The sequence below is a fragment of the Eleutherodactylus coqui genome, chromosome 1 (genome assembly GCF_035609145.1).
Source record: "Eleutherodactylus coqui strain aEleCoq1 chromosome 1, aEleCoq1.hap1, whole genome shotgun sequence".
NCBI classification, from domain to species: domain Eukaryota; kingdom Metazoa; phylum Chordata; class Amphibia; order Anura; family Eleutherodactylidae; genus Eleutherodactylus; species Eleutherodactylus coqui.
This window is the reverse complement of record NC_089837.1, coordinates 351,614,563-351,634,226: the sequence shown is the minus strand read 5'-3', so window position 1 is coordinate 351,634,226 and position 19,664 is coordinate 351,614,563. Positions and strand designations below refer to the sequence as shown.

The 19,664-nt window shown below is 40.7% G+C and overlaps 1 protein-coding gene across 3 annotated transcripts in view; it reads left to right on the top strand.

Annotated features, from left to right (window-relative positions):
- Window positions 1-19,664, top strand: part of CAMKK1 (calcium/calmodulin dependent protein kinase kinase 1) — a 204,229-nt gene that overhangs the window by 120,852 nt on the left and 63,713 nt on the right. For all 3 annotated transcript variants that reach the window (XM_066576900.1, XM_066576892.1, XM_066576908.1), the window contains exons 5-9: window positions 1,503-1,554; window positions 6,957-7,090; window positions 7,535-7,571; window positions 13,921-13,942; window positions 17,080-17,168. In XM_066576900.1, the coding sequence (XP_066432997.1) occupies window positions 1,503-1,554; window positions 6,957-7,090; window positions 7,535-7,571; window positions 13,921-13,942; window positions 17,080-17,168 (334 nt within the window). The remainder of the gene's footprint in view (window positions 1-1,502; window positions 1,555-6,956; window positions 7,091-7,534; window positions 7,572-13,920; window positions 13,943-17,079; window positions 17,169-19,664) is intronic.

Here is a 19,664-nt window from a genome sequence, read left to right as displayed (position 1 = left end):
TCATGATTTCACATAAGAAAAACATCTGATCTCGTGATGACTGATCATGAAAATTAGTGGATAGACGATAAATGTTAATTCAAGGAATACCCCTTTTGATATGTATTCTCCAGAATAGAAGATGAAGTGGACAAGAAGTTAAGGTCCTTTTACATGGGACAATTATCAAGTGCTAAAGCGGCCGACAGTCGCCCCAGCGATGGTCGCTCCTGTGCTTTCACAAAAGAGCAATGATCTCTCAGTGAACAGGGGTGGAGCGTGCCAGAGATTGTGCCGATCGCCCTTCTGCATTCACAGTAAACAGGCAGTTGTTCCTAAATGAACGACTGCCTGTTTACATGTGCCGATTGTTCAGTTTTTATACCTGGCTAAACTGAACGATGAACTATAAGCAAATGGATTCTTCCTCTCTCGGTCGGCAACATTTACACAAAAAGATTATCATTCATATTCCCACAATTCACCTAGAATCTGAATGAGTCTGAATTATTATCGGCCCTTGTAAAAGGGTCCTGAGGTTAGGCTTATTGTTGGAGGACACTTCCTTTTTTATGTCTGTTTTGCATCCGATTGAAATGGGTTGGACTACTAACGTAAAAAATATATAGACTTGTTTACAGAAAATAAAGCAGTAAAGTTCATGGCATTTGCCCTCTTTCGGCGTTTTGCGATGATTATTATTATTATTTTTTCTTTTTTCTAGCCCATGTTTTCCTATGGAGCTTCCTTTTTATCACAATGCATGAACTTGCGATTTTCATGCGATGCATTTTTAACACTGGAAACTCTCTCTTATTATTGCCCTATTTTGTTTTTGTACTTCACTTGTTTTACTATGCTGTGAAATAACTGAAAACTGATTTTCAAATTAAGAAAGAAATTAAATTCCAAAAGGTAAATAAAGTTTATTATTCATAGCAAAAAATGAAAGCCCCTCATATAATTCATGATAATCTATTTAGCTTTCCTCTATACCAATTTTTGTAAATAAGCACTATTGTGCTTTATACTGAGTAACAAGAAAACACTTGGGGAACTCTGTCGGCACCGAGGTGTAGCACTGGTCCTCTTTTTGTTTTTATCATGGTATACTTTTATGCATTCCTTTGCAATTGCATCCCATACAACTTTTTTTTAACCTTATAGCTTTTGGTCACATTATTGTGCTACATTGGCTGTAAATATGATTTATTATATATATATAACTGTGCATGTTTAATTTTAAAATTATCACCTTATTCTATGGACACAATTAGGAACGTTCTCAGACCTCAGGGTATATAAATGCCCGTTTTTATGGGTTCCTAGGTTTTGTAGCCCCACCTCAGGGGATTTGTTGGGCTTGTTTCACAAGAAACTATAGTATAGGTAATATGTATACTCTTTTAAAATAGTTTGTTAGTATCACCAATTTTATGCACTGCTATACCAATTGAAGAGCAGTGATATAATGTATGTGTGCATGTGATACTTTATAACTTACAGTATTTTATTTTTCTTAGGCTATGAAAGTACTTTCCAAGAAGAGATTATTGAAGCAATATGGTTTCCCACGTATGTATTTTCATTTATGTAAAAGTTTTACAAACTGTAATTTTCATGAATGCCATTAACACTTTTACTCAGTTGTCTCCAGTAGTCCCACTGAAGTAAATGGAGTGGCAGAACGCATGTTTGGGAGTATAGTATACAGGAGCCCCATTCTGGCTATCGGTCGGGATTATAGTGGTTGAACCCCTCACCAATTAAACATTTATCCTGTGGATAGAGGAGAAGTGTTAAATATAGCACAATGCCTTTAAAGTGTCTTTGTACATACAATATAATCAGCTTCGTGTGTTTAGTTCTACACTACAGCTATATTAGAGTTTATTCTCTGATGCAGAAACATGACTTTCCTGTTGGTGGGTTCATGGGGATCCTTATTCTGTATATATAGACTACTGCCATTAGATTTTTCTTAACTGTGCCTCAGCAGAGTAACTGGTTCCAATTGTTCTTATTGAAGAGAGACAGCTGGTTTATGGGGACGTGTTTTTAAGGTAATGCTCCATGAAAAAAAGTATGCAAATTAGCTCATGTCAGCCAAACCACAGACTCCTCCAAAAGGAAGAGTTGTACCCCTGTTTTATTTTTATTGAAATATCTTCATTTTAGTCATCAGTGCAAGTTTGACAGTAATACAATAAATCTCACTTTTGTACATTGCAATTCAAGGCCATAAAATAGTATGTGTGCCGGCAGGAACTGTACACTATACATTACACCCGGCACTATGCTAACATTCTAATAAAGCTACACTTCACTCAACAAGCAATAGACAAGTGCCAGGAGATGAGGAAGTGGGGGAAAAGGTGGAAATGGAAAGGAAACCACAAGCCTGAAACTTTTTTGAAGAACAGATCCACCAAGAAGAGAGGGGGGAAGGAGAAAGGTTATCAATCCACTTTTTCATCGACATCTGGACTGTTATGATGTCACAGTCTTTACGTTCAAAGGTGCTATGTTTCCTGGATAGCCTCAACTGTATGAATCTTAGGAAAAAACCCAATGACAACCTTCAGCCAGTTGGCCAGTATCTTGGTGAAGATCCTGTAGTCCGTGTTTAGTAGAGATCTGAAATGTCCGCAGTGCTTTATGAGAAAAAGTATCTGCACCTGGGTTGGATCCTTGTGTTTCCACAATCAAATTTGCGTAGGCTAATCTGGTCACAGGGTCTAATGGATTATGTTGTCACCGCCTTTGAATCCAGCAAAGAGGTGTGGACTTCTCTCTAGATACCACAGGAAACACCCAAGTTCATAGTAGCATGGATTGGTTATACTTGTAGAAGCAGACACAAAAGCATAATCGAAAAATCAGGGACTAGCAATAGGGGGTCAACAAAGGTAGGAGTATCAGGGGAAGAGAGAATAAGCAAAGTTCAGTAAACAAGCCAGAGGTCAGATTTGTAGAAGTTTCAACAAACCAAGAGGGAATTAGAAAAATGGTCAGAGTCAATCCAAAGGTCAGTAGCAGTAGGAAATCTGAAATAGCAGATAACAATAGCAATAACACAACTACAATTGCCAGAATAGCCCATACTTGGGCAAGGTCTGCAGATCAGGAAGCGTGCCTCAAAGCTGCTGCCCATGGCATTATCTTCAGATTTTGGCTGTCTTAGCAATCCAGCAACGAAAAGCATAAGAGCCAGACGAGAGTCTGGAGGAGACAGAGTTTGTGGAACATCCAGCCCCAATCTTACATGAATGCGTAACAGATGAGTGTAAATGTACACCATGGTGTGCAGACAAGCTTTTCATGTAGACATTGATGTAAGAATTATAACTATTGATTAATAAAGATGATTATTTTATTCCATCTGCTAGATGTCGTATACTACTTTTTGTTTTCTTTCATAGAGCATCGGTTGAAAAACAAGTTTGCATTCATGTACTGTCTCCATTTCATGAGAACCAGCACCCCATCCCACCCCTAGCTGCATCCTAAGCATCTCATCCAGCCCACCAGCATCCTGCTCTGTACTGACAAATGCCAAGCATACAGATACAGTGCCATCTACAGAGGGGTTGCTCTTTTGAAGGAACATCTGGTTTCTGAAATGAGCTAATTTGTGCACCTTAGCATCATAAAGCAAAGTAGGCAAGCTTATATTCTCACTATGGGCTTTAGGTCTAGAATCGTCCATGAGCATCATGTGCCGCCTTCGCTCCCTCCTTATGGATAATCCAAGGCATGAGGGTGGTTTCACACTTACTCTTTAAGGCCTTCCTAATGTCCACCAGGAATATATGCTGGGTTAGGCTATGGGAAGAAGACACTGGTGGCAAAACAAGGCTGTGGAATGTCCTATACAATGGGGATTAACTTTACCAGTAAGAGTCAGGTTTTCAATTTTACTGGAAATTTGCCTTTAACCTTTGCTTTAGTAAGGCCTATTCAATTAATACATAATTCTTATTTTAATTGTTAGTATTTGATTGTTACTGAAAGAAGTGTATGAGAATCTTCCTAGTCATCAAAGAGACGCTGTCACCTACTTTTAGCCCTATAAACTAAGATTATGGGTTTAAAGTAGGTGACTAAGTCCGGCGATGTAAGTGTATATGCTTACATTCCAAATAAAGTGTGATACTTAACTTCCCAATCATTCCCCCAGTGTTAGTGCTGAAAGCCGCCGCTGGATTGAGCAACGCTGCTAAGTAGTCCACTCATTGTAAAATTAGAAGAGGAGGACTACTTAGTGTGCCACCCAATGCATTGAACAGTGGCTTTCAGCACTAACACCAGGAGAATGATGGGGGGAGGTAAGTATAACACTTACATCCCCGGAGTCAGCGGGTCACCTACTTTCAGCCCATAAGCTTAGCTTATAGAGCTAAACATAGATGACATTTCTTTTTCACTAGATGTACAGAAAGTTTGGTTACACCATCAAGCTTAGGGTAGCCTTACTAACTATGTGGTCTGTAGAAGTCTGTTCTATAGTTTTAACCAAAGTTGCATGCATTACACGATTATGGAGTGATGGACAAAATTGCAATCCTTTCAGTTCATCACCGTTAACTACATTATAATGTTACATTCTATAAATTAAATACATTTAATGAGCACCTTTAGAGCATATCCTGAAGCTCTAGTTAACATGCTTTGAATATCGTAACTTGCATCACACTCTCTTTGAAAATGATTAATAGTCTTTTTAGGTCCGAACTCTTTTTCTCTCTAGAATAGTGGGATATTCAATCATCTATACTCTGGCGTCGGAATATGATATAATTCTGACCTTTTCACAGATCTGTACAAGCCACACATCATTGGTACTTCAAGTTGAAAGATTGCATACATGGTTGACATCAACTGATGTTCAAGAAAACCAAGTAGAAGCGTAATTTGATTAATGCGAGATTGCTTTTAAGGGAGTATACTCCACTCCATTATGTGAACAATGTGTAAAGGATGGGGAAGCGCACTGCAGTTACTGTACAATTAGCTTCATATTGATGTTGTAAGGGAAAGTAATATAAAGTAGAATGTTTAAATATTGAATACTATTTAAAATGGCAGTAAATATAGAACCTTGCCCCATTTTATAAACACGTACTGTACCTCCAATGGCTCCTGGGAGAAGCTTAAATGCGAGGGGTGCCAGGGAACCTATATGATGCTGAAAGCCTGTCCTGCAAAGTTCCACTGTAATCTGAACATTTTAACTCTTTCCAATGCACAGTCTGACGTCTTCCTACATTCTGATTGAAGCTTGTACAGCTCCAATGTCAGAAGACATCTGACAGGGTATTCTTACCGTCTATTGCCAGCCACTCCGCTGTAGGTGACTCTCTGGCGCACACACACTTGCTTTAGCTAGCAGATGGCACCATTGTAACAGCAAAAAGTCTTTTAGGAAACCCTGAATCCAAAATTGGATTGGAAAGGGTTAAGAGTGGCTTCTAGTGTTATTCAGTTGCATTGCATCAGGACTTCACAAACGCCCGGTTGTGTCTTCCGCTGTTATCTGAAAACGTTTGGTGGGAGGCATAGATGACATCACTGGGGGTAAACTTTAAAATGACAGTGTAGTCACTTTTCAAAGCATTCATAGTTTTTTTCAGCTAATTTTATATTTGCACTGGTATATCTTTCCTGCATAACAAAGCTATGGTGTTTACATACTACATACTCTCTATGGTAGAAACCTTCCAAAACAAACACCAAAAATCTACACAAGGATCATTATGGAAAGCTATTAAATAAATACAGTCCATTGTATAAAGGGGAAATAAGTAGAGGTAGAGGTGCACAAGCCGCAACCCTTCTTAAGAGAAACGCAGCTGATCACTTATCTGTGTGATCCGCTATATTTCTGAAGACCTCCAGGACTGGCCGCAGTAGGGCTGCGAAGGAAAGCGCACTTAGATTAGTACAGGTTACAGTCACATGGTTATAGGCTATGTCTGGGCCACGGGTGCCTGTGTGAACCAATGAGCGCTTTCCTTCACAGCCCAGTAAGGCACTCATTACTTGCTGAGCTTTGTCTGTGTGCCAATGGCTGAGATGGAGGATGGGTAGTAGGGAAGAAGAACTACATGATGGTGGGAGGGGACAAATGTGTCATTGGGAGGAGATTGTGATGTACCAGGAGAGACATGACTCTGTTGGGAGGATTCTATGATTTGGGAGATATGGCTCGGGGGGGGGGGGGGTAATTGTAATGGGGGAGAAATGGTTCTATGCAGAGGGAGAATAATTATGTGGTTCTCTGCAGGGGGAATTGGGATAAGCTGGACATGTGCAGGGGGGGAATTGTCATGGCGGAGATGTGGTTCTATGTGTGGGGAGTTGTGATTCTGTGGAAGGAATAGAGTGGAGGGAGTTCATGTCCAAGATGCTGCAGTGGTGAAGATAAGGCCTCTAAGGAATGGAGGAAAATGATGTGGCCTTGGGGTAAAGAGGAGTTGCTTAATATGGCAATTGGTTCTAATCACTGCGGTGACCCTGCTGAGAGACCTTCATTCCATATGGCCCTCTAGTTTACATATCATTCTATTATTTGTGCTCAATTTATTTATTATGTGAGTAAGGCTCTGTTTACATGACAATGCAATCCTTACACCAAAAATGGTTATGTGCCCCTGTTTTAAGGGGTTGTCTAAATAAAGACATTTATGGTATTTTACTAGGATCTTGGTTGGGTCCCAATCACTAGAACAAAATACCAACTGCACTAGGACATTTTAATGCCTAGGAGGCCACATTGTTGGCATTTGGAAAAAAAATAAACCAACCATGTGACCTCTGTAAAAGGACAGTATAACTGACTGGAGACAAAGTGGTACTCACTACCATTACAGCATGTAACATTCTGGTAAGATACAGAAGCACAAGAATCAAAATTTAGTGACCTGTATTCTGTTGATGGATTTTAATTTTTTTTATCTTCTTTTCCATTTCGATAGGTCGACCACCCCCAAGGGGATCAAAAACTGCATCTGGAGATCAGGCAAAGCCAATGGCCCCATTGGAAAGGGTTTATCAAGAGATAGCAATTTTGAAAAAGTTGGACCATGTTAATATTGTCAGATTAGTTGAGGTAGGTATTAGGAGTTAATTCATTTGCATATCTGCATACTATCCTTCCATTTTTAAAGTACACCTTGAAGTTTTAAGGCTTAATGCAACATAGAAACTTATAATAGCAGCATATATATCATCTTACTATCAAGTACTTCTAATGTCATTTTCAAAAACCTGTTTGCAGTGGCCTAATTACCGACCTGCTTTAATAGAAAACTGCATGTAAATACAGGGGAATCTATCCCTGACCATGGGTGTAGGAGAAATAGACTATTTTCCCTCCAAATTGATCTGATACATGGATCTGTACATGTGTCCAAAAAGATCTTGACTGTGGAGTCCATCTTGAACATGTTATGATTTATGTTAAGTAAGCTATTTGTTTTTTAAAAAAAAGTATAAAGTGCCAAAAGGTATTAATTCCCATCAATAATTCACTTATGTTTATTTTACTTAACAGGTATTGGATGATCCAGCTGAAGATAACCTTTATATGGGTATATAAGATTTTTCTCTTCTATTTCCCTCCGCTGAGTAGCTTTAGAAACAAATACCTCTTGAAATGATTTTAGCAATATGTGTATATAAGGTCAATAATAGAGATGAGCGTGCATACTCGCTAAGGACAATTACTCGATCGAGCATTGTCCTTAGCGAGTACCTGCCCGCTCGGAAGAAAAGGTTCGGGTGAGAGGTGAGTTGCGGCAGTGAGCAGGGGGGAGCAGGGGGGAGAGAGGGAGAGAGAGATCTCCCCTCTGTTCCTCCCCACTCTCCCCCGCAGCTCCCGCCCGCCGCTGGCAGCGGAACCTTCTCTGCCGAGCGGGCAGGTACTCGCTAAGGGCAATGCTCGATCGAGTAATTGCCCTTAGCGAGTATGCTCCCTCATCTCTAGTCAATAATAATAAAAATTGACACATTTGTTTTTCAACAGTGGTCTCCAACCTGCTGTTGTGTAACTGCATTTTGTAGCTGCCAGAATCTGCTGGGAGTTGTAGTGTCATAGTAGTCAGAGACACAGGTTTGAAAACACTGCATCACATGAAGTGTGCAATTAATATAATTTATGCATAGAGGAAAAACTATTCCATCATCCGAATATGAAAAGGTACTTTATAGCGATGGTACAGAAACTATAGAATGCCCAACCACAAGAGCTGGTCATGACAAAATTGTAGGCGGAATTTAAAAACAGGCCTAGATGTTTATCTCCTGACCAATTATAATTTAGAGATACAGAGAGGTAATTAATGTTAGAAATGGTCTAGAGGAATTAACTGACTTTTTTTTCTAGTAAAGTCAGAAAGGATTTATTTTGTGAGGCATAATTGGCTCTAATCACTCCGTGGATTCTGCTTCGCCTTCTGCATCATACAGTTAGCTTGAACTTAATGAGCGTGTATTTTCAAACTTATGTAACACAAGCCTAGTCTGTAAATACAAAAACTATGGACTATTCAGTACCCTGGATAGCTCACACTAGATTCCCAGTGCCTGGTTATGAATTTCTGTAATACATCGGGATATGCGAATACTGAACATTCTGCACTTTGTGAAATGTAAAAGTACAAGCTGTAAGTCTTGCATGTTTGCCAAACAAGCAATGCTAAATACTTTATAGTCAACATTGCTAAACACTGCATGCTTGAATCCACTTAGACTGAACAGCTTTCTCTCACAACTTCCCCATGAACATGCATGTTTTGATCAGCCAAATTTTCTAATGTATTGCCTTAGGGAGGGAGGATAAGCAGCAGCCAGACACCTCTGCCAACGCTTATCTCCCAAGTGAACAAGGGATCAAGCATGCTGAAGTCATAGCTCAGATATTTGTCACTATATGCTAAATGCTGAAGGGAGAAATAAGTTACTACCATTATGCAGATATACAATAAGGCTAGGGCAACATACGCCATAGGACAGTCTTGTGACCCCAAACATTTGTACAACTTGCTCTCACGTGACTTTTTTCAGAGCTTCAGAGCTGCAGTTTGGCTGTTAAGCAACAGCCAGATGACATGTAATAGCCAAGTTACAGTCTTGTGCCGCTTATATTGATGTCTGTAGTGGAAAAGTTGCATGCACCGTGTGACCTGAAAGCAAAATCCAACCGATTTAGATTTCCTGTGACTGTCGTGCCGCAGTCATGTTAGGTTGCAGGTCGCAAGGTAACACCATTGACAGTCATTAGATGTGACATCACAGTGTAACACTGCGATCTTCAGGTTACTGTGTAGCCCTTTGCAAAGAGTGTACTAAGGGTGTGTATACACGTCGCTGAGTTGCTGCAGATTTTGTCTCAGATTTTGGTTCCGAGATTTTACACTTTCAATTTGGTTAACAAAGATTTTTAATTGATTTTGAAAATAGTTAACATTCAAAAGACTTAAACATTGCAATCATGTATTAAATCAGGGGGTTCTAAGGATCAACAGAGCTGTTAAACTTATTTAAATTTGGTATACAATTGTATAAAGGAAAATGAGGGGGGAGAACAAAAAGGTGGGAGACTTTGGGCGTGGGGGGTGAAGACTCAAGGGGGTTAAGATGAAGGGAAGGGGGGTTATAGGAAGTAATGCGTTACTCCTTGTGGAATTATTTAAAGGATTTGAATGAGCCCTTCTGTTGTCCAGTAAGGAAGTTGTGTTTCATCATGTATTTTGTTTGGGGGGGCGAGGTGGTAAGGACACGCTAGCAGATGAGCTGGGTTCAGCTGGATGGGTCTGGGATCGAGCAACATAGACCTTTTTCAATTTGAATTCATTTGAAAGGGTGAAATCAGCTGCAGATCTGCACCAAAATCTGCAGCAAATCGGCACTGTGTGAAGACACCCCTAAGAAAAGTGATTGCTGATGCTAGAAAATGTCCCATTTAAGATAAATTGTACCGTTTTAGAGAAGGGCTTTTTAACGTGTCATCGGTGAGCATTATAAAATCATTCTGATTTATTGTGGCTTTTCCCTCCATTATGCTTCAAGCTTTAGAGGTCACTGTGACCTTTTGCAAAGATGTTTGTTATTGTCACATCTTTAGCAAACCCTTCTGGAAACCAGTTTGTAAAACACAATTTCTCCTGAATTGAAATGGATGAATTGCCAACTTTTAACAAAGAGGTCCTCTGAGATAGAGGAAAAACATAAGTAATCCCATTTTGAAAATTAAAGCAACTACCATGTGATTTTTTTTTTTTAGTTCTTACACAGTGAAAGCTAAATCTTAGTAATGGCACTCAGCTTCCCTTACAACAGCACACCATGGGAACACTCATGTCAACAGGAGGAGTTTAAAATTGGCAATTTTAAACAACAGTTTTACCCAAGATCTCTTCTATAATGTTTATGATTGGAAAGGGTCTGTCTGGTAAAGTGTTGAATATTTTTTTAACTTGTTATTGTGGAGGATCACAATAAACACTGAAGCTGATGCTTGCCAGAGCGAATGTAGTCATTGACTGTAGCTAATGCAAATCTTAATCTGTGATTCCCACTCTTTAAAGGCATATAAACAAAATTTAATTTCATTTTTCTTATTTTTTTTTTAAGAGACAACTTCTTTACAAAGCATTTTTACCCAAAAGCTGAAATTCGGCATGTCACTGTACTGCAGCAAGTCACACTCCTATTTTGGTGGCACCTATAGAAATGTATTGCATATGTACATTTTGTATAACTCATTCCCCGGGGTAGCCATATTCTGCTGGGAACCGGTGTTTTGCCTGCCCTTTTACCCCTGTATCAATAAGTGTGGGCATTTTTCAGTGTTTTTTATGTCTGCTCTAGTGGCCATTATGAAAACTGGAATAATTCTAAAAAGGTTTTTTGATATGAATAGTTCTATACAAAAAAACTCCAAAAATGTTTTGTTTATAAAGAAAAAAAAGTTTTATAATACAACCTGTTTCAGTCTTTTTACAGGATATGCTAGTTTCTATAAATAAATGTTCTTTGTAAAAGCAAGTTATACAATTTTTCAGTATTCCCTGCTGTTTTCAGAATCTCTGATTGCTGTCATTCAATCAGTAACATTGTTTACGCCTAGGCAAGTGCATAACTAGAATCTGATGAGCTCCAAAGCACAACTTTTAAATTTGGCCCACCTTTTCTCTCTTTTAGGCCGCCTGCACATGGACGGGTTGGATTCCGCATGCGGGATCCCACAACAAAATCCATTCCAGTGCCTGGCCGGCGACCCCAGCGTACCTCTCCGCCGTCTTCTAATCTGTGCTGCTGATGTGCCGACTGGCGAACATGCTCAGTCCAGATTGTGCTGCCCCATCATTACGCAATTTCATGGATCCCACAACCTTTCCACAATGATGATTGTGGAAGGGTCGCGGGGCAGACGGCGTTCATTGCCTTTAATGGAAGTTGTCTGCATAGAAGCTGCACAGAATCGCAGGTTGCTGCGATCTCTTCTCCCGAGCAGAAAATCGCAATCGATTTCCACTCGTGTAGAGGAAATTGTGTTTTGTCAAAGCATGCTATGGGCGGCATTTGCTGCGGCATCCGGAGGCGGACGCCTACTCTGGATTCCACAATGCAAATCAGCCCGTGTGCAGGCGGCCTTACGGTGTTCACAATGCAGTTTTAATAAGGTGTTAATGGAGTTTTCTGGGCAAAAACTATTGATGCTCGGTAAAGGTCATCAATAGTCGATCGCCGGGGACCCACTGCATGGGATCCCCTGTGATCAGCTGATCACCCAGCCTGCTGTCAGTCCAGCAGGGCTGGATGTCATCAAGAGGGTCAGGAGCAGAAGTGCCATAGCCGGCTTCACCCCACTGAAATCAGTGGGCACTGAAACCAGCTATTAAGCTTTCGTCTCTTTTGCCTCTGACATTGGTGTTGGACATGGACTTGTAAGAGGCTTTAATTCCCAATGATTTCAATGAGTGAGGCTGGCTATGGCACTTCTGTTCCAGACTTTGATGATGTGAGGCCCCACTGCAATAGAGCAGGTTGGGCGAACAGTTAATCAGGGATCCTGATTAACTCGTGATGGCCTACAGATGAGTTAAGGTCCCTTTACATGGACCGTCAGTCTCTTCAGTGACTGCATGAGCACTGACGTCACCACTAAGGTCGTTAGAGCTCGTGTGGTGCTTTCACACTTAAAAAATTGCTGGTTGCTTGCGAGCTTCTCGCTCCCTGCTCAGCGCTTCCTGTAGGAAGCGCTGTACGGAGAGCTTTCACACAGCACGACAAGCTAGCAGGCCGACGAGTGCTAACGAGGTTGTTTAAGCTCACAGAAAAGTCAGCTTAAACGACTGCTAACAAGTGAGTGATAGTTGCACTTTCACACGTAACGGTTATCGCTCACTTCGAATTTTAAGTGATAATCGTTGCGTGCAAAAGGGCCTTTACTCTTTAGCTTGTCTCTTAAGGCCCATTTACATGTAACGATTATCTGTCAAAATCAAATTTGAGCGCTAATTATTCACTGTGAATACGAAAAAAAATTGCTCACTTGTCATTCACGGTTGTTTAAGCTGACCTTTCAGTCAGGTTAAAAAACTTTGTTTGTTCGCTGGCTTCTCATCCACTCCCCCCTCAGCACTTCCCATAGGAGGTGAAGCTCTAAGCGAGAAGTGGGTGAGAAGCCTGCAAACCGGCAGAAAGTCTCAGATTAAATGCTCTGCATGAGCACTGGCGACCTTCGCGGTGACATCAGTGTTCGTGCAGTCATGTAAAAGACTATCGGCCCATGTAAAAGGGCCGTTAAGGCGACGTGATGTCACCTCCTAGTCCCTTCTAGGTTTTTCTTCTGGTGAGTTATCCAGCAATTATGTCAACAACACTAAGGAAATGTGACCATTGTAGCCAGTCACTTCAGTTGTGATTAGCTACAGTAGTCGTATGTCCCATTGTCAGGACATCATCACTCTGCAGCCAGAGGTGCAGGCCAGCAGCGGACTGCGTACTGGTGGAATAGGAGTGACGGGGAATCAGGAGAGGGGAATATGGCTTCTTTTATTTTTTTACATCAGGATGAACAGCTTTGGAAAAATTCTTCATATAATCCATTTAACACTTCTTAAAAAATACAGCCATGCAGGAAACACAATCGCCAGTAGCTTACGTATTTCTGTAAATAATCCACTCGTGCAAATACAGTATGTGCATCAGAGCTGTGTCTTGTAACAAGCCATACACCTCTGTGTCCATTGCATGACTGTGACAGTTTTGTATTCCCTTGTAGTAAACCATGGAAGTTCCTATTACAGCTATTAGAGAACTTGAAAACTGAAGAATTGATACAGAAAGTATTGTGAAACACCACGTAACTTTTCATGATACAAAAAATAACATGTATTTGCTAAAACCCGAATACTCCCTTAAAGGGGTGGTCTCGCGAAAGCAAGTGGGGGTATACACTTCTGTATGGCCATATTAATGCACTTTGTAATATACATCGTGCATTAAATATGACCAATACAGAAGTTATTCACTTACCTGCTCCGTTGCTGGCGTCCCCGTCACCATGGTGCCGTCTAATTTCGGTGCCAAACACCGCTGCTGCCGAGCGGAGCTGAAGGGAGAAGACCCATCTGCGCAAGCGCATCTAAAAAAGCAAGAAGACACTGAAATTAGACAGAGCCATGGAGACGGGGACGCCAGCAACGGAGCAGGTAAGTGGAATAACTTCTGTATGGCTCATATTTAATGCATGATGTATATTACAAAGTGCATTAATATGGCCATACAGAAGTGCTGAACCCCACTTGCTTTCGCGAGACAACCCCTTTAATAAGCCATAATATGTTACATAGTTATTCCCTTTGTGTACATTTATTTGGATTATCAAATTTACTAATAATTTGCTTTACTCTTTTTTTTTTTCCCCCCCAGTATTTGACCTTCTACGCAAAGGGTATGTAATTTTCTGTGTTTAGTGTTGTTGCTTTGACTTTTGCAGATTTAAAGTCCAAGTCTATATGCATACCGTACTATACTATGTGTGTCTAGTTATACCAACTGCATTTAAAAAAAATAAACTATGGTCCTTGTTTGCCCACTTGCCCCGATGACTTACTCTAGTTTAGAACAAAGCTTCTCAGTCTTTTCTATTATGGTCTCACCAACCAAAACATGGGGATGCCTGGATGTTACCATTGCCTATAGTTTTTAAAAAGTAACCATTCTTTTAAAAAAATTGTCATAAGTTAATAGTACAAACAAAATTAAGTAACTTTGTAGTATATCCTATTAGAGAAAATTCCCCTTTTTTCACTTATTTTGGCATCTCTCTATCACCAATCATTGAATCTCAATTCACTGCATAAATCCATCTTCAGTCAAGACAAGTTAGCAGCTCACAGACAGATCAGCTACATAAAAGTCTTTAGAGAGGGTAAGTGGGGTAGGGGGGGAAGCTTTTAGGAGGAGACCGAAGCAGAGACAAACGCAAATGCTGCTGGATGGTAATTGTTTTATCTTGCCTCACTGCTGGATTCATATCTACACTGCTCAGTACTGCTGCATAATATCCTCCATGCTGCTGATTCTAAGGGTGTGCTACAGACATATAAGGCATAAGAATCCTGTCTACTCTTTGTGCAGTGTATTGGAGATATAACCATAAGGATCTGTTAGCATCGCCGGCTTCTACCCCTCCTCATCATTGATGAGGAGCACTAAATGCCCCAAAATAGAACAGACTCCGCTTGAGAATCGCGGCACTGAGAAGCAGCGCGATCAAGCTGCTGTCTAAGGCTGTGTGAGAGGCTCCATTGAAAACAATGGGAGCCTCTGACAACCACAGAACATCTGTGTGAGAGAGGCCTTAGTCTTCACCCACCAGCTCAGGTAGAACTGAGAATTAGAGGCTGCAGAAAGGAAAACTGGTGATTAAATTCTATATGTAAGTCCCATAAATATCCAAAAATAGTGGTATTCCTAATGTACACACAACAGCCTACTCTGAAGAATTAAATTAAATAACAATTCTGCTTTAAAAATAAGGTATAAGGGCTCATGTCCACGGGGAAAATAGGATTTAGGATCCGCAGCGGATTTCCTGCATGCGGATCCGCATCCCATAGGGATGCATTGACCACCCGCGGGTACATAAATACCCCGCGGATCGTCAATAAAAGTGATTTTAAAAAAAATGGAGCATGAAAAAATCTGGACCATGCTCCATTTTCATGCGGGTCTCCCGCGGGGACGGCTCCCGCGGGCTTCTATTGAAGCCTATGGAAGCCGTCCGGATCCGCGGGAGACCTAAAATAGGAATTTAAAGCATTTACTCACCCGCAGCGGACCGCGAAGCTCTTCTCTTCCTCACGGCCGCATCTCCCTTGCTCGGCTCGGCGGATGTGCCCGGCGCATGCGCGCTGCACGTCGACGACGTGCCGGCGACGTGCCGCCAGCGTCAGGAATTCATCCGCCGGCCGAAAATGAAGATCCGGCCGTGAGGAACAGCTGATCTTCGTCGCCCGCGCCGGAAAGGTAAATGCTTTAAATTGCTATTTTCGGCGCTCATGTCCGCGGGGCAGGAGGGACCCGCTGCAGATTCTCCATGTAGAATCTGCAGCGGATCTGATTTTCCCCGTGGACATGAGGCCTAACAGATTTTTTTTTCTGAGAAATAACTTTTTTTTTTCTCAGACCTTAGTATAAAATAAATACACTTACTAATATAGATGCTGCTGGAATCCTATTCCTTATCATAACTGGTGAAAACCACAACTGTATTTACATGGTATGGCTGTGGTAACATCTATTCCTAGTGAAGACCTGTCCAGATGCATGGATGGTGTCAGGTTATTATCTACCAGCTGCAGCCTTTCTTCACTGATAAGAGGAGAGCAAAATTTCATCAGCATCTATACAGGTAAGTAAATATTTTATATAATTTAGCTAGTATATAAAAATGTGATTGTCCCAAAAAACTTAGTTTTCTATGCACAATGGCACCTCAATATACTATATTAATTGGTCCCACTGGAAGTTGCAAACATTGGAGACCATAACTTTATGGAAAACTAGTGATTGATTCTAAAGTTCCAAAATGTCACTCCAATTAAGAAAAAGGGACAATTAAAGAAAATAAACAAATAACTGATATAAATATAGCAAGTCCTTCTATAAAAGAGTTAAAAAAGAATATGTAAAAGTTAAAAAGAGCTAGTGGAAGCTGATCCAGGCAATGAAGCATGCCATAGAGCTGTAGTGTCTGCGTCATTGTATGCTGAATGGGGTTTCAAGTTAGGATTGCCTAGTAGAAGACCATTGAATGTTGGAAATATTGTAAGCTGAGGCATTATAAATGGAGGGGCCTCTGTCATGTGTGAACTTGTGAAGTGCTGTACTTTTACTAACATCATTCTGACTTTAGCTTTGGATGTATAAGAAGAATAAAACATATTTGTGGGCAAGATAAGATACAGCAGGTTTAGTATCTGATATAGTTATAGTGTACTGTAAATATTGTTGTACATGTGTGAACCTTCTAAGGCTGCCTGCACACAAACGGGTCGGATACCGTATGCGTGAGCCCGCAGCGGAGTCAAGCCCTGTGCCCGTACCGGCATCCGCATGTACCTATCTTCGGATGGATTTGGCGGCTTGCCAACAGACGTGCACATACAGATTTTTATTTTTACATGTTTATGTTGCCTGCGCCGTCGCTAGGCGATGACACGGAATCCGCGACCTGTCCACAATTTTAATAGCGGACAGGTCACGGGTCGGACAGCTTCCGTTGACTTCAATGGAAGCTGTCCATGCGGACACCGCACAAAAATAGAGCATGCTGCAATTTTTCCTCTGCCAGTGTGCAGGAAGAATCGATTTTCCATAGTATGCTATGAGCAGTATTTGCTGCGGTCGCCGACCACGGATTCTGCAGTGCAAATCGTGTGCAGCTGGCTACTTCTGATATTACATACAAGATTTTCAGTGACCTTACTGACCACTATAGTGTTTGTAAGCCGTAAACCTTTGTTCAGTCCACAGAATTCCTGTCTAAGATGTGGGTTTTAATAAAAGGTTTTATTCTCTTAGGGCAGTCATGGAGGTGCCATGTGACCACTCATTTTCAGAAGAGCAAGCCTGGCTTTACTTCAGGGACATTGTGCTGGGCATTGAATACTGTGAGTACTTATGTTTTCAACATAATGGCCATTTTCCTGTACTTTGCTTTTAGCACTTTGGTGATGAAGGGAAAGAACTGTTTGTTAATGATTCATGCTTGGAGTTCTTCGTCTTTTAAAGTTGTTTATTTGCCAATTGGGTAGAAAAAATATACCACGAAAACAAAGATATTTAATTTCCTTAGAATTTGCTGATTACATGGATTTTCTCTGTTTTATTGCTATAGAAACTGAAACTTTTTGTGCTGTTCTCACTGTTTTCTTAATACATAGATTTTCATTGTGGCAAGCACCTTAGAATTACACTTTCCTCCAGACGGATTTGTAGTTGTGATGTAAGACTTTCAAGTGAAGTGTTAATCCCACCATCACCATTCTGCCATCTAGAAATCATCTAGGCATAGCTGGTACATGTGTCTTTCCCTTTCTTTTATGACCGAATCACTGAAATACTGGCTAAGTGAAATTGAATGGTGATTGGCTTGTGCCATCATTGGGTCTTGATGCACCTCTTGGCTAATGCTACTTGAAGTGGTTTGTCCATGTAATGCTTTGTGCTCAGAACAATCATCTTTTACCATTACTGTAAGAAATAGTAATATTTTCCTATTTAATTCAGTATACCCATGATTTTTCTTCTGGTTAAGAATGTTAGAGTTGCTCTTGATATTTTTTCCTCATTGTTAATGCCTTGTATGTGCTTAGTTATGCTGAATTCTGATAATTTAGCATACTCTGAAGGTGCTGGATTATTGGAAACTCTGAATTCTTAAAGAGAACCTGTCACAGGATAAAGTCAGTAGAACTGGTTGCATAGCCCTGGAGCTGCGGCCTCACAGACTCTGTCCCTGTTTTCATAGAATGGTAGAGTTGGAAGGGATCTCCAGGGTTATCGGGTCCAACCCCCTGCTCAATACAAGAAATACAACTACACTACAAGCTTTCTTCTTTTATATTCATATCCTTTCACCCGAACAGACTCTCCTTAGGTCTGACTTCTGGCACTATCAATGTGTCAAGTGGGCGGTCCCCACCACCCTTGTTCTATGGTAACATCAGATTGTCAATCAAGTCTGACATCACCCGCAAGCAGTGAGCCGTGGGGGATCAGCTGTAAACTGGTTTTCCAATGCCAAAGATGTTCTCCTGCTAATCTGGAATTGGCGCCATGTTTGTCGAATGCTGAATTTTCAGGATTTCCAGACCATTAGTTTTCCAAATGTGAGAATTTTAACCGTTGTACAACTGATTATTAGACTTAAATGAAGTCAGACCCACACATTTGAGAAGTTCAAACAGTCTTCACTATCCTATCGGGGTGAAATCTATAACACAATTCATCCTAATCTTTCTGGTTCATGAACAGAATGCCAGGATTACAGAGGATACTATTCAGGTAGTATGGCAGGAAACCTTGCATCGACATTTATGATCTGTGTTAGGTGACAACATGTGTTGCTCGGTAATTTCTACAATTAGTAGTTCTCATCCGGCATCTGTTACCCATGTAGGAGGCCAATATAATAAAATGGATTTAAAAAAAACCCTCTACTCTCAAAAGGAAAACTCATCTGACACTAGCATTAAAATGCCGTCGCTTATGGCAATGTAATGCTAGTCTTGGGCTTCTATTTCTAGCCCGCACTTTATATAATTGGGATGCACTTGGGGTTTCAACTATGATTTTAGAAGAGTGTAGACTAAAGTAGCCCGTGGAGATACAAAATGTATCTCCAGGCATGTAAGGAATTTGATCTGCTTCCAGATGTTTGTGGCGAGATACTGTATAAGCAAATGCTGCTTTGGTCTACCACTTCCACAGAATAATGTTCCTTGTAATACCTGCCAAGCTATCACATCAAATGAATAGCACACTAGAAATGATTTAGCCACAGCTTGCACATGCAGTGCCGAAGCCGAAAAGGAAGGAAGAAATTACTTGTTACAGATGGGAAAGTGGATCACATAAAACTACCTACAACTTAGAACGGAGAAAATGAAAAAAGGCATTGTGGAACATTATGTGGTGCATGGAGAGGGTTCAGTGGGTATTACAGGTTTAGAAAATAAAGGTTAATCTTTGTATAATGAAACATTATGCAATTTTCTCTTCTTGCTGTCTCTACTTGGGAATGCTCATTGTTCTGCCCTGGTGGTTATAAGATATACAGGTGTTCAGGTCTTTACAGTATATTGGAAAATGATTTACATTTACTGATACAGTAAGCTTATTCCCCACTGTCCTGTGAGCCGCAGATGAAAGCACCAATGGAGATATATTCTATACTGTTTGCTTTTGGAGAATTTTCCAGCCACTGGTTCAAAGTTTCTTGCACTGCTGTGCTACACTGAGTAATACAAAAGCGGTTTTCCGCTCTTGTTTATGACATACAAATTAAATATGCCACGATCTGTATGGTGGGAACTCTGACAATCATGAGAACATGTTCAGCTGTTTTTGCATCTCTAATTTATTTTTGTGGAGCGTTACCATGC